This window comes from Ahaetulla prasina, chromosome 2 (genome assembly GCF_028640845.1).
Source record: "Ahaetulla prasina isolate Xishuangbanna chromosome 2, ASM2864084v1, whole genome shotgun sequence".
NCBI lineage: Eukaryota > Metazoa > Chordata > Lepidosauria > Squamata > Colubridae > Ahaetulla > Ahaetulla prasina.
The window spans coordinates 181,618,936-181,631,409 of NC_080540.1; the positions used below are offsets into that span (position 1 = coordinate 181,618,936).

Sequence of the window (12,474 nt, forward strand, 5' to 3'; positions counted from 1 at the left end):
TTCCCACCTTTTAGTGTTGCAGCCTTCCATGATCCATAACTGACTACACTGGGAAGTGATGCCTTTGGGGAAGCAGCCCATGTGGACATCCCATTCCTCACTGTGCTTAGGTGGCTCGGCTGTGTGTGAGTGTTCACGTTCAGTCATTTCACAGTGTGCTGTTGTCCCACTGTTGTCCCACTGTCATTGTGCCTGGCTGACTGACTGCTGCTCTTATCTATAGGCCATAGAAGAGGGTACCCTAGAGGAGATCGAAGAGGAGGTGCGTCAGAAGAAATCCTCCCGCAAGCGCAAGAGAGATGTGGATGTCAGTTCCTCCACCCCGACCACCAGCACTCGGAGCCGGGACAAAGATGATGACAGCAAAAAGCAGAAAAAGCGTGGCCGGCCTCCCGCAGAGAAGCTCTCTCCAAATCCACCCAACCTCACTAAGAAAATGAAGAAGATTGTTGATGCTGTGATTAAGTATAAAGACAGGTAACCGAAAGAAGGGATATTTCTCCTGCATCATTTTACATTTCATATCCTCTGGACAGGTGCTTGTTTGGAAAGATCTAAATATTTATTGTTTCTGCTGCCTCTGGACTTTTTTTTTTTTTTTTTGTTTACATTTATACCCCGCCCTTCTCCGAAGACTCAGGGCGGCTTACAATGTATAAGGCAATAGTCTCATTCTATTTGTATATTTTTTTACAAAGTCAACTTATTGCCCCCCCAACAATCTGGGTCCTCATTTTACCTACCTTATAAAGGATGGAAGGCTGAGTCAACCTTGGGCCGGGCTCGAACCTGCAGTAATTGCAGGCTCTGTGTTTTTTTGAAGGGGAATCCAGCATGATGAGAAATACTGGGATTTATGTGAAAAACCGAGACCACAGGTGGTCCTTGATTTACGATCACAACTGACCCCAAAATTTATGTTGCTAAATGAGACAGTTGAGCTATTTTTGTCTCATTTTATGACCTTTCCTGCCACCATTGTTAAGTGAATCTCTGTAGCTGGTAACACAATTGTTGAGTGACTCTGGATTCCCCATTGACTTTGCTTGTCAGAAGGTGGCAAAAGATGATCACGTGACCCCAGGCCACTGCAACCGTCATAAATGTGATTTAGTTGCCAAGCATCTGAATTTTGGTCATGTGACCATGGGGATGCTACAATGGTTCTAAGTTGGAAAATGATCGTAAGTCACTGTTTTCAGTGCAGTTGTAACTTAAAACCGTCATTAAATGAACTATTGTAAGTCAAGGGCCAACTTCTACATGTCAGCGAGAAAGAGGGAGAGAGAGAGAGAGAGATTGTTGAGAAGTGAAAAACTAGAATAGAGTGGTGTGAAGTGAGTATGAATGTCATGCTGGAACAGTGAACCAATATATTGATTGTTTTATGAGAAAAGGTAATGGTTTGCTCTGCCTTGTCATGTCTGATTCTAGGGAGTGGTGCTTATCTGCAACTTCCAAAATTACTAGCCAGTTTGATGTCCCAGTATATCCCCAGTATATTGGAAAAGGCTAACATAGATCTATTCTTATTAAACTGCTCCTTGCCAAAGCCTCACAGCTCTGAGTTACCATTCTAGTAAACATAATTGTTGCCTAATTGCAGATAAAACTATTAAGCTTCCAGTCTTGCCAAACCTATGACAAGCAGTTCACTTCCCTTTCCTCTATTGTGAAACCAAGTTTTGGTTTTAACAGATATTGTTTCTCAGGTCGGATTCACCCCATTGAATCAGTGTTCAATGTTCAGTGTTGCTCTCCTCTATTTTGAAATGATTTATCCATTGATTTAGCCAAGGTTTCAAATTCCTCAGCTAATGTAATGCTTCAGAGCCACATCAGACAATATTTGTATGATTAAACTTTAATACTGGGAGAGGAGAGCAATTTTCAGTAGGAAGATAGCATGCCAGAATAAGATACCACACTTTTTCTCTCCAACCATAATCCCAATGAAATTAAAGTATTGAATGAAGCAGGGAGTAAATTGTATTTTTCAATCAACTTTTAAAAAAAAACAATATGAGATGAACTAGCAGGAGAAAACTATTTTCCTCAAATTCGCAGCTTGAAGTAGGTTTAGATTTAAATTTTCCTGCACATTGTATAAATAACAAATACACGTTAATCCTGCAGGTAAAATAAGCTCTTTCTTTGCTCCTCCTTAGCTACTAATCCAGCATTTCAGCCATTAGTATATAAAATAAAACGGTCTTCATGTTCACCTCTCAGTCCATGACAGCCAGGGGAGATGCCTCTGAACTGACCTGCTCTGGGAAAGACATGTCATGTTTTAGATGTTTTCCTTCATCTTGTCTTGTAGCAGCAGTGGACGTCAGCTTAGTGAAGTCTTCATTCAACTGCCTTCTCGAAAAGAGCTTCCAGAATATTATGAACTCATTCGCAAACCAGTGGATTTCAAGAAGATAAAGGTACCTTAGGAGTTATTTGTCTTTCTCTAATTCAGAGATGGGCCCAATGTTCGTTTATTTCCTTACTTGATTTATATCTCATCTTTATTTGTGCAACTCAAGGCAACATATAGAATGCTCATACCTTCTATATTCCTCACAACAACAACCTTTAAGGTAGATTGGGCTGAGAAAAGGACTGACCCAAAGTCACCTGGCTTTGCCTCCTATGCCTAAGGTGGGACTAGAAAGTTGCTACTTCAACACCAGAGTGGCTCTTGGTAACAGAAATGGTAAACTAGGCCTGTTGCTCATCTTAAGCAGGATGCAGCACCTTGGATTTGAATCAAATCGAGTAGTTTCACCTCATGTGAGACAACAAACCTGAGAGAAAGCAAAGTGGCCTATAACCACAGCAGATTTCATTTCCCATACCCACTCAGCAGATGATATCTAGTCAGGTTGAGAAGACTGACTTGACATTGGTCATATGATGGAAAAACCACCTACTGTAGTTTCCTGACAAGATCACATGCCTACCGTTTGTCTCCTTGTTTAGAAGAACAGGCTGAGCCCAGTAGTTTAATGCCTACAACAAGGGAAGTGAACTGATTTCCCAGTGCAACGTAATTAACACGTCCCTCTGCAATTACTAACTATGGGATGCCCATTGTTCTGCATTATTTCCAAGAACACTTTCTGATGAAGCTAAGTGACATGTGTTGCACGTAACTATAACTTTAGTAAGGTATTTAGCCCATTTGAAACATGGAGATATTAGCCATCAATATTGCATTGTACCTTTTTAAACTGTGTTATAGAGTATGTCTTAAATAGTTCTTAATATATTTTAATGCATACATTCAAAGCGTATACATTCAAAGGATGCAACAGCATGCTGGTTTCCTGAACAGGATGGTGGAAGTCTTTGTGGTAGCTTGTAGTATCTCTGATTTACTGAATGAAGCCATTCTCAGTTAGTGAAGGTAACCTTTTTAAAACTTCCAATGAATCTTATTCGCTAGTTTAGATAAATTTAGATATTAAGTCTAATCATCTTAATATAGAAATTTCAAAATGCCCTCCTTTTAATAACAAAAAGATTCATGAGCATGTTAGATCCCTTTGCATTTTAACCTTCTAAGATAGCATTACATCAACTGAGGCTTTTAAACTAGTTACAGGATAAAGGGGATAGATCCACCTAATCATCAATTGAGTGGCACAATTAGTGATTTCCCTTGAGGCCTTTTAAGGGGTCAGACATCAGATAGCCATCTTGCTCATCCAGTTGTTCATGTTCATTTGTTCAACAATCAAGAATTTCAGTCAATACTTCCACAAAATCAGTACTATTGAAATATTGTATAATTGTATATAAATATTGTATAATTGAATATAATTTGTACAATGGATGTTGTTTCTACATGTCTTCTAAGTGAATTAACAGCACAGATGTCCTACAGAATCCATACTGATATACTAACTATCTCTCTCCATGTTCCTAATTTTAAAAAAATTGTTGAGGATACTATCCCTTTCAGCTTTAAGAATTGCTCCTTTTTCTCCTTTTTCAATAATTGCTGAAAGATGCATACAGCTAGGGGCATCATCTCACTCTGATGACAAGTGAAAAAGGCAGGAATCCGAATCTTTTCTTCAGTAAAACATTGTTTTGTTTCTCCTCTGCCCACCCACCCCGAATCACTTTCTGTTCCAACACACCACTTGGAATGGTCAGACGTGGAAAAGAAGGTGGTAGCTGGGTCCTGGAATGCAAGTTTCTCCACATTGTAGACTCTGTACTGTCCAGAGCAGTTGGATGCCAAAACCCCGTGAGACTTGAGCCAGAACTCAACATAGAGATCAGTAGCAAGAGCCTGGGCCAACCAGCCAGAGTACAGATCTGGGGAGATGAAATAGAAAATGAATGTATGAGGATAGTTTTGATATAACTCAGTGGCCATGTTCCCTTACTCTCTCTAGTAACTCCACTGCTTTCTACACCTGCCAAGACTACCTATCCCCCATCATTACTTACCATCATCAAAGAAACTGAATTTTGCGAAGCTGACAAATTCCTTGCCCCCTTTTGATGTCAGTGTCACCTGGGAGTTCCATGGCTCCTCCCGAACATGTTTTCCCTCAGAAGCATTCAATAAGGCAGGCAGATCCTGGGCAAAGACCCCTTGCACCTGATAATCATAGACATGGGGCTCCGTGAAGAGCAGCTGATTCCCTAAGGCAGAAATACAGTGTACAGCATTAGATTCATTGGTTGGGAGTGCATTATCATACCAGGGGAAAAAAACATTTTGACACGTCTGTGGTCTGAGAACAGCTAAGGATATTTCTGTATTGCTGGGATCTACATTCTCCAATCTCCAAAAGACCCTTTGCTTTCCCCATTTGCCAAAGTTGAGCAGCACTTCCTTCAAAAGGCTTATGAAAGGATGCAAAACTGGGCTGGCAACATATTGCCACATCCCCATTCTCATCATACTTGTCACTGTAATGAAGAAACACTATTAACTGACTGGCTTTCCAAGGCAGCTTGACGACTGTTAGGAAGGGGAGAAGGCAAGGAGACAGGGACTCTTAAAAACAAACTGCAGTCCAGAATTTTGGGATTTGGAGCAGCTAAATACAGTTGCTAATGTGGGAAGCTAAGAATATAGCACTACCTTGTGTGGAATCTGCCTCAGTTTATCCTTAGGAATAGTGTGCTTCTTGAAATGGAATCCTGTTGAGAGATGGTGCTACTTAGTGAAGGTCTCCTGCTTATGCATGTGCTATTCCTTTGTGGGGACAAGGAATGGACTGTCCTTCCATTTTTGTGGGAAGGCTTGGCATGGCATGCTTAGATGTCTGGATGATATATTGACACATACATTTCAGGGAAGCTAGTGTCAAAATGTTTGGCTGGAATTCTTCCTCATAAATTTTTGTAGCTCTTGAACAATAATTTTAGAAGTTATGCTTCTTAGGAGCATGAACCTACCCATTCCTCTTCCCTTTGTTTCCATGGTAATAGCTCTGTTGTCTTGACTATCCTATCTATATCTTCATATTCCATTCATTCTCCTGTTCAAGCCACAAATTCAGGAAGATATTAGTTTGGGAAAGACATTTTAGCTCTTCCTAGCCAAATGCCCTGAAATAATCCCAAAATTTTGATTTTCAGCATGAAGTGTTTAAACATTCTAACATTCCCCAGCCCTCACACCTACCTATGGCTTTGAACTGGCTATAGGGGTAGGTGACACACAGAAAGCTCTGTCCGTAAGTCAGGGCAGTGTGGGGCCATGCATACTCCTTCTCATCCAGTCTGGGAGGAAACCGAGGTGTGCTATGAACAAGCCAGAATCCTTGAGTTCTGTCCAGGAGGATGACCCCTGAGGGTGGGGGGGAAACAAAGCATGCAGTCAACCTCTGTCCACCTATCTTGAAGTCCCAGAAGTGCAGTACAGGGTGGCTTGTCTGCTCCACCACAGACTAAACTGAAGAAAAGTCCAAGACTGCAGGTCACAACTAGCCTATTTCTTTGAATACATTTGATGCAAGGGCACTACCTTTTGTATGACCCTTAGAACCAGAAAAATTCTCCTTTGGAGGTTCATCGTTGTACAGGACATAGGCCATCTCTTTCTCCCTCTGGAGGGAAAATAAAACACAGGTAGAGCAGGGTTTTTCAAACAGAACTTGAGTAGCTTCATGAGAGATGAATGGCAAAAAGAGATTCACTTGAATGGTATCCACAGCAATTTTCTTAAGGGGAGACTTTATTAGGTGATATTTCAAACCCTTCCCTTCAGGGGGCATTTATGTTCACGACTTGACATATTGTTTTACTTCTTGACCAGAGGTTCTGGGATTTTTTTAAACTAACAAGTTCCATAGTCTGAAAAAGTTAGAGGACCTATGACAGCCTGTCACCAGCCTCAGCTACTGTGGCCTTTACCACAATTTAGCACCCAATCCCTTTCCTGGTCAGATGGATCTACTTGTGATGGACAAGTAGTCATTGGTGTGATTCAAGGGAAATCTTGGTCAGTAGAAACTGAGTCTTTTCAGTGAGAGCCATGTTACCCCATGACCAGGATTTTTAATTTGGAACCACGAGAAACTGCTCTTTCTGCAGACTCACCTGCCTGTTTGCTGCCTCCAGGTACAGCTGATTCAGTGTTCTGCCCACAGCTCCCTCAGTACTGTTCATCAAGCTCCTGCCTTGCACCCAGCCCTGGGTACGTCCATCTTGATACATGTACCGCATGCCTTTTACTGGGGAGCTGTGGTGGGACTTGGGCAGCTTGTAAACAATAAACCTGTAAAACAGACCTTCAGAAATCACCACCAGCCCATGAATGAGAAAACTGTATTTAATTTCCACTGACGTATGCAACATGACTTCATGGTGGGATTAAGAATTACAGACTGAAAGGAAATGAGCTACAACAAGGGTGTCAAACTCACGGCGGCGCAGCAGTGTCACATGACATATCGTGACTTTCCCCCTTTGCTAAACTGGGCATGGCCAGTGTGTGACGCCTCCAGCCCACAGCCCGTTGAGTTTGACAGCTCTGAGATAGAGCACATTAGTGATGAAAATTCCTGAGGCAATCTAGGGAAATGGAGACTCACAGGATTTCAAAGGTAAATTCACTGAGAAATTCACTAAGAAACAGGATGTTTCTCAGCAGTGGCACCTACATTACAGACCAATCTTCTGCCAGAAATCCAAATGACTCAAATCACTTCTGACCTTTAGAAAAACCTTAAGAGGGAGGATGTTCCATAGGGTACAGTCATCGACACATCCATTAGGAATTCTGTTTGTAGTAATTTATGAAAATTTTGGATAGTTTTAAGGATTATTGTTTCATTATATATGTACTTCTGTCTTAATTGTACACCACCAAGAGTCCATGTAGAGTGTGACTGTTGATAAATACAATAAATAAATGCAATTTCTGACTAAAAGGCAGCCAGGATAGAGTGTACTGCTTGCATCTCTTGCACAAGGCATTTCAAATACACCTCTTGTTCATGGATGGTTGCAGGGAAGGAGTTGGGGTAAAGCCTACAAACTGCCAAAGAAACAGGAAGGCCAAGGAGGGAAAGCGAGAGGGGGAGAATTTAGCTTACTTTTTGTAAATTGCTCTAGAGACTTTGAGGAAAGGCAGGAAAGGAATAAGTTTTGAGAAATCAAAAGAGAAAGCCAGGTAAAATAGACACATACCAGTCCACAGGCTTCCCAGAGTCGTCATAGCAGGAAATGCTCCCATACACAACACTGTATGTGAGCGCCAAAGAGATTGCCAGGATGAGCAGCATCAGGAGTCTGCAGAATCCCTGCAAAGGATGTACAAGCTTGGCTAAAAATGAAAGTCAGGACAACAATTACCACTTCCACCATTATCCTAATATATCTGTTAAGTATACCCGTGAGGTTCCCATTTTTTTATTTAACTGAGGGCAGTTTTCTAACCAAATATTTTTATAAGGAAAACTGGCTTATTGTCCAATGTATTTTCCCCTTTCCAATATGCCTATCTCAACAGTCGATTCTCCTACATTTTCTTCCCAACTTATTTTTACTTCTCCATTTAGCAAATGGAGTTTGTAATCCTGAAATACAAATTATTTTGTCTTGCATAGTCCCTGGAGGACTCTACTTAAAACTGTGTTCAAAGAACACATTCACACTGAAGCATAAAGCAACCACATGTACTGGATTTACACAGCGGGGAATTTACTCATCACAAGGGCCGGAATAGCTCAGGCTGTAAGGAGCCTGTTATTAGAACACAATAGCCTGCAATTACTGCAGGTTCAAGCCTGGCCCAAGGTTGACTCAGCCTTCCATCCTTTATAAGGTAGGTAAAATGAGGACCCAGATTGTTGGGGGGGCAATAAGTTGACTTTGTAAATATACAAATAGAATGAGACTATTGCCTTACACACTGTAAGCCGCCCTGAGTCTTCGGAGAAGGGCGGGATATAAATGTAAAAAAAAACAAAACTCACTGAACCAATCCATGCGAGCACCGCCTATAGTCAATACCTGTTGCTTCTCTAGTCATGTCAGAAATGCATCTTTCGTTAAAGTGCAATTATTACTTCTTCCCCCAATAACTCAGACTCAGATTAGGGCAGCCATGGCATAGAAACCTCAAAAGAGGAAAAACCAATAGGCAACCCAGAATCGGTCTAACAAAAAAGAGATTTACAACTCCGTGCATCTCATTCTAGTCCAAGGATTAACACGGAGAAATTAAATCAACCTTACCCAACCTGATGATCTCCACTTATCTTAGACTGCAACGCCCACATTCCCTGCACAGCATAATTATGAAAAATGGGATTTTGAAAGAAACCCAACGCTCCTGAAGGGCGTCAGGAAGGCCGAGTCATAATCCTAGGCAAAGAGTCTCTCCTCCCAACGTTAAAGCTCTCCGGGGCGGAAGACACTGAAAGAAATCACAGAGAAGGGAGCGAGCACGCACAAAGCGCTCGCCCGGCGCTCTGCAATTCGCGAAGGCGAGCTCTCCCCTCTGCTTGCGGACCCTTTTCTGACTCAACTTCCTGGGCTCGATGCCCCCCCCCCTCCGCTGAGGGATCTGCTCCTCCTCGCCTCGCCTATTACTTAGGCTGACTCACTTGACAGTAAGAAGCTTTTTCGGATGCTCCGGAGGACGTACTACTCAGGTAGTGCAGCCGCCGAAGGGGGACAGTGCGAACTGGACTCTTAAATAGCTGCCTTGGCAGTGCCCCGACCGAACGCCTCGCGCTTCTCCGCTTCGCTCCAGGTGAAAGGGAAGGAGAAAACGGCAAGCTCAGCCAGAAATACTGTACAGTACTTACTTCCCCACGGAGAGGAAAATCATGTGCCTTAGCCCCACCCTTCCCACTTGGCGGCGGCGGCTCTTGCAGCAAACCCCGGGCAGAAAGCGAAGACAATACCAAGCTCAGCAGACGCCGGGCGGGGGTGGCGGGAGGCGTTTGGCGGCGCTTGCCCATGCCCAGGCAGCTGCGTTTATGAGAAGAGGGAGGATGGTCATTTGAATGCACCAGTCGCCTGCTGTAAGTCGCAGACTAGGTGGAAAATCGTAGCTACTCGGTGGTTTGTTCGTAAAAGAACAGTAGGAAAGCTTGTTGTAATTGTCAAGGCGCCTTAGAACTGACTTGCTCTATTACACGGACACAACGCTTCCTCATTAAATTTACTGCCGGGGAATCTCCTGACGACCTTCTATCCTAGCCCCACCAAGTGCTGACCCTGGTTTAATTCCCTAGAGATAAATCAAGATCTGCGATCTCGGTAGATGTTAGCCCATTGAGGTAATCCAGAGAAGAAGCACAACGAATCCGACTTTTTTACCTGTTGGTTGTCCTACCTGACTTTTTTACCTGGGGTGTCTCTTTTTTTATCAGCCTGGTGTGACTCGTGTCTTCTGAAGCTGACATTCCATAGGTTCAACAGGAGCAGCTTCTTCAGAGTCAGAATTTGAGTTATGAGCCTGGGTCATGACCCTCTTTCCACCACAGTCTGCATATTTTAAGTCATTTATTTCTGTATCTTTAAAGGCTTTAAAGAAGCAGGATAGAAAGAGTATCGTGATTTCTTTCAACTTTGGTGTTGGAGAAGACTTATGAGAATATTGTGGACAGCCAAGAAAATCAACAAATGGATCATTGAACAAATCAACGAAAAGTTCTCATTTAAGGCATAAATTACCATAAATTATCCTATTTCAGACGCAGTATATGAAGACCTCTCTGGAAAAGGCTTTAATGCTGGGAAAGTGGAAAGAAAAGTGCACTATTGGGAAACATAAAGGAAGAGATTAGGGATAGACTGTCACCCAGAAAAGCTATCTGTGAAAGTCAGAAGTCAAAAGTCAAAAATCATGTAAATAAATAATCAATTTGCATACCACCTAGTGACAGTCCTAGAACAATGCTTAATTATTAAATAACCAGAGAAACCAGAGAAAGGGGGATGATTGGACACACCCTAACACATTGAAAACTTCTCTGAAAGAGATTTTATTTTTTCTTTCTTTTTCTTCCTTTCTTTTTTTTTTTTACAAGAAGAATCGGCTGCCAGGTAGTCCATTGAGTAAAATATTTTGGTTTGCATTTGAAAGTAAATAATCAAGAAACATAACAATGTCTACAACGTTAAATGCTGGCAAGAGATTAAAAAAGATTTTGAAAGTGGAGGAATCCATCTTGCTTAGGATCAATTGCAATCATTAAAATAAATGTATTATGCAAAGTAAACAATCTCTTTCAAATGGCATCAATTATAATTTCTGAGATAATTGTACACAAATGGCAAGACTCTATCAGTAACTTCGTATGGAGTATGACTACCATTAGACTAGTGTTAAGCAAAAATTTCTTCAAGATTCTAAAGAAATTTCAATATTAAATTATCTAGCTTAAGACCAAAACATTTCTTACATAACAAGTATCTTGATATACTGTATGCTCTTCCTTCATCTCATTTTCAGTGTTATCAATGAGAAAGCCAAATAATCATAATACTTATAACTTTAATATTTTAAACTGTAACTAGTATAGAATATCCACTTTTCTTTGGATATAATTTTTATTTTATTTTTCTTTATTTTTCTTTCCTCTTTTCTATACATTAGATTTTTATTCCACTTTTATTTGTGTTTTTATATATATTTATATATTTCATGCTTATAGACCACCATCTCCCACATTGAGGGACTCTGGGCAATGTACAATATAAATATATTCATTACTTTTATAGCAATAGCACTTAAACATTCCTAATACTCCTCCTTCCTTCTCTTTACCCCAAAGCATGAGGTAGGCTGGTGGTGTGTCTCGCCCGCCCCACTCTCCGCAGCCTGGCCCCTCTCATCTCCTGTTATCTCAGCCAGAGACTGATAATGCAGACGAAGGGCCTGGCATGACTCCAGCCCCCAGTCCTGCACCATGCCCGGACAGACCGAGCAAGACGAATGGCCTGGCATGCCTCCGGCACCTGGTCCTGGCACCATGCCCGGACAAACCGAGCAAATAAAACCCTCCCCCACAGCATGTGAACATGAGGAACCTGAAGCCAGTCACGAGCTGGAATTGCCGGCAGCTGGAGGGTGGATGGATCCACGCTTCCGGAGAATGGAGAGGCGACGTCAGCAAAAGGAAGGGAGGGGCAGGCCTGGATAAGTGCTGAGTCATGGAGCCACACCCCATGGCCTATATAAAGGATCTGCTTTCTGGCATTCTTTGAGTCAGGCAAAGTCTAATTTGGATTGCTGAAGTCACATCTTGGACTCCTGCCTGCCCTGAGAACTCTGACAGAACTTTGGCAAAGCTGCAGAGGCTCTGTGGCCATGCTTGATACAGACTTCCCCGACCCGGCTGTCAGAGGAGGAGTGGGACACGACAGCTGGGCTGAGAAAGGGACTTAGTCAAAGTCACTCAGCCAGCTTTCATGCCCTAGGACCATGATGGCGAACCTATGGCACGCGTGCCACAGGTGGCATGCGGAGCTATTTCTGCGGGCACGTTAGCCATCACCCTAGGTCAGCTCCACCGCGTGCGTGCTTCCCACTGGCTAGCTGATTTTTCGGTCTCTGTTGCGCATGCCCATGCTGATCCAATCATCCCAGGAGTCTCCATGCAGCCTGTTTTGGATGCCAGGTAAGTACAGGGCTTGCACAGATGCTCTGGGAGGGCGAACAACAGGCCTACTGGAACTCCAGAAACAGGCCATTTCTGGCCTCTGGAGGGCCGGGGGAGGCTGTTTTTGCCCTCCCGGAGGCTCCAGGAAAGCCTCCGGAACCTGTGGAGGACGAAAAAATGGGCCTCCCAGAAGTCTGGAAACAGGCCGTTTCCAGTCTCCAGAGGCTTCAGGGAGGCCTGCTAGGCCCAAAACGGGGCACAGGGGGAGGGGTCGCACACTTGCAAGGGGGGTCGGAAGTGCGGGGGGTCATGCGCTCGTGCAAGGGGGCATGGCATGCATAGGGGACATTGCATTATGGGTGTGGGGACGTGCGCTATTACGCGTGGTTTTTTG

The 12,474-nt window shown here is 43.0% G+C and overlaps 2 protein-coding genes across 15 annotated transcripts in view; one reads left to right on the top strand and one right to left on the bottom strand.

The window, feature by feature from the left end:
* SMARCA4 (SWI/SNF related, matrix associated, actin dependent regulator of chromatin, subfamily a, member 4) overlaps positions 1 to 2,585 on the top strand; it is a 68,969-nt gene extending 66,384 nt beyond the window's left edge. For 7 of the 14 annotated variants that reach the window (XM_058166894.1, XM_058166892.1, XM_058166901.1 and 4 more), the window contains 2 exons: positions 224 to 477; positions 2,324 to 2,584. In XM_058166894.1, the coding sequence (XP_058022877.1) occupies positions 224 to 477; positions 2,324 to 2,441 (372 nt within the window). In that variant the 3' untranslated portion in view covers positions 2,442 to 2,584. Of the gene's footprint in view, positions 1 to 14; positions 478 to 2,323 lie in introns of those variants that run through there. The other 7 variants (XM_058166900.1, XM_058166903.1, XM_058166899.1 and 4 more) reach the window with 5 other exon arrangements.
* A 1,286-nt stretch (positions 2,586 to 3,871) lies between these two features.
* DNASE2 (deoxyribonuclease 2, lysosomal) lies at positions 3,872 to 9,577 on the bottom strand. The gene is made up of 7 exons (XM_058167993.1): positions 9,072 to 9,577; positions 7,651 to 7,763; positions 6,559 to 6,736; positions 5,984 to 6,065; positions 5,642 to 5,806; positions 4,453 to 4,650; positions 3,872 to 4,317 (listed from the first exon to the last, which is right to left on the bottom strand). Exons 1-7 carry the CDS (start codon positions 9,429 to 9,431, stop codon positions 3,872 to 3,874), a joined length of 1,542 nt encoding a protein of 513 aa, XP_058023976.1. The 5' UTR covers positions 9,432 to 9,577.
* Positions 9,578 to 12,474: the final 2,897 nt, after the last annotated feature.

What these genes read in the sequence shown, in the direction of transcription:
- DNASE2 (XM_058167993.1), bottom strand. Translation starts at nt 9,431, where the DNA reads ATGGGCAAGCGCCGCCAAACGCCTCCCGCCACCCCCGCCCGGCGTCTG. An exon ending in TCTGGGAAGCCTGTGGACTG is followed by an intron (nt 6,737 to 7,650) that starts GTATGTGTCTAT and finishes TCTGTTTTACAG; the next exon opens with GTTTATTGTTTACAAGCTGC. An exon ending in TAGCCAGTTCAAAGCCATAG is followed by an intron (nt 4,651 to 5,641) that starts GTAGGTGTGAGG and finishes TTTCTGCCTTAG; the next exon opens with GGAATCAGCTGCTCTTCACG.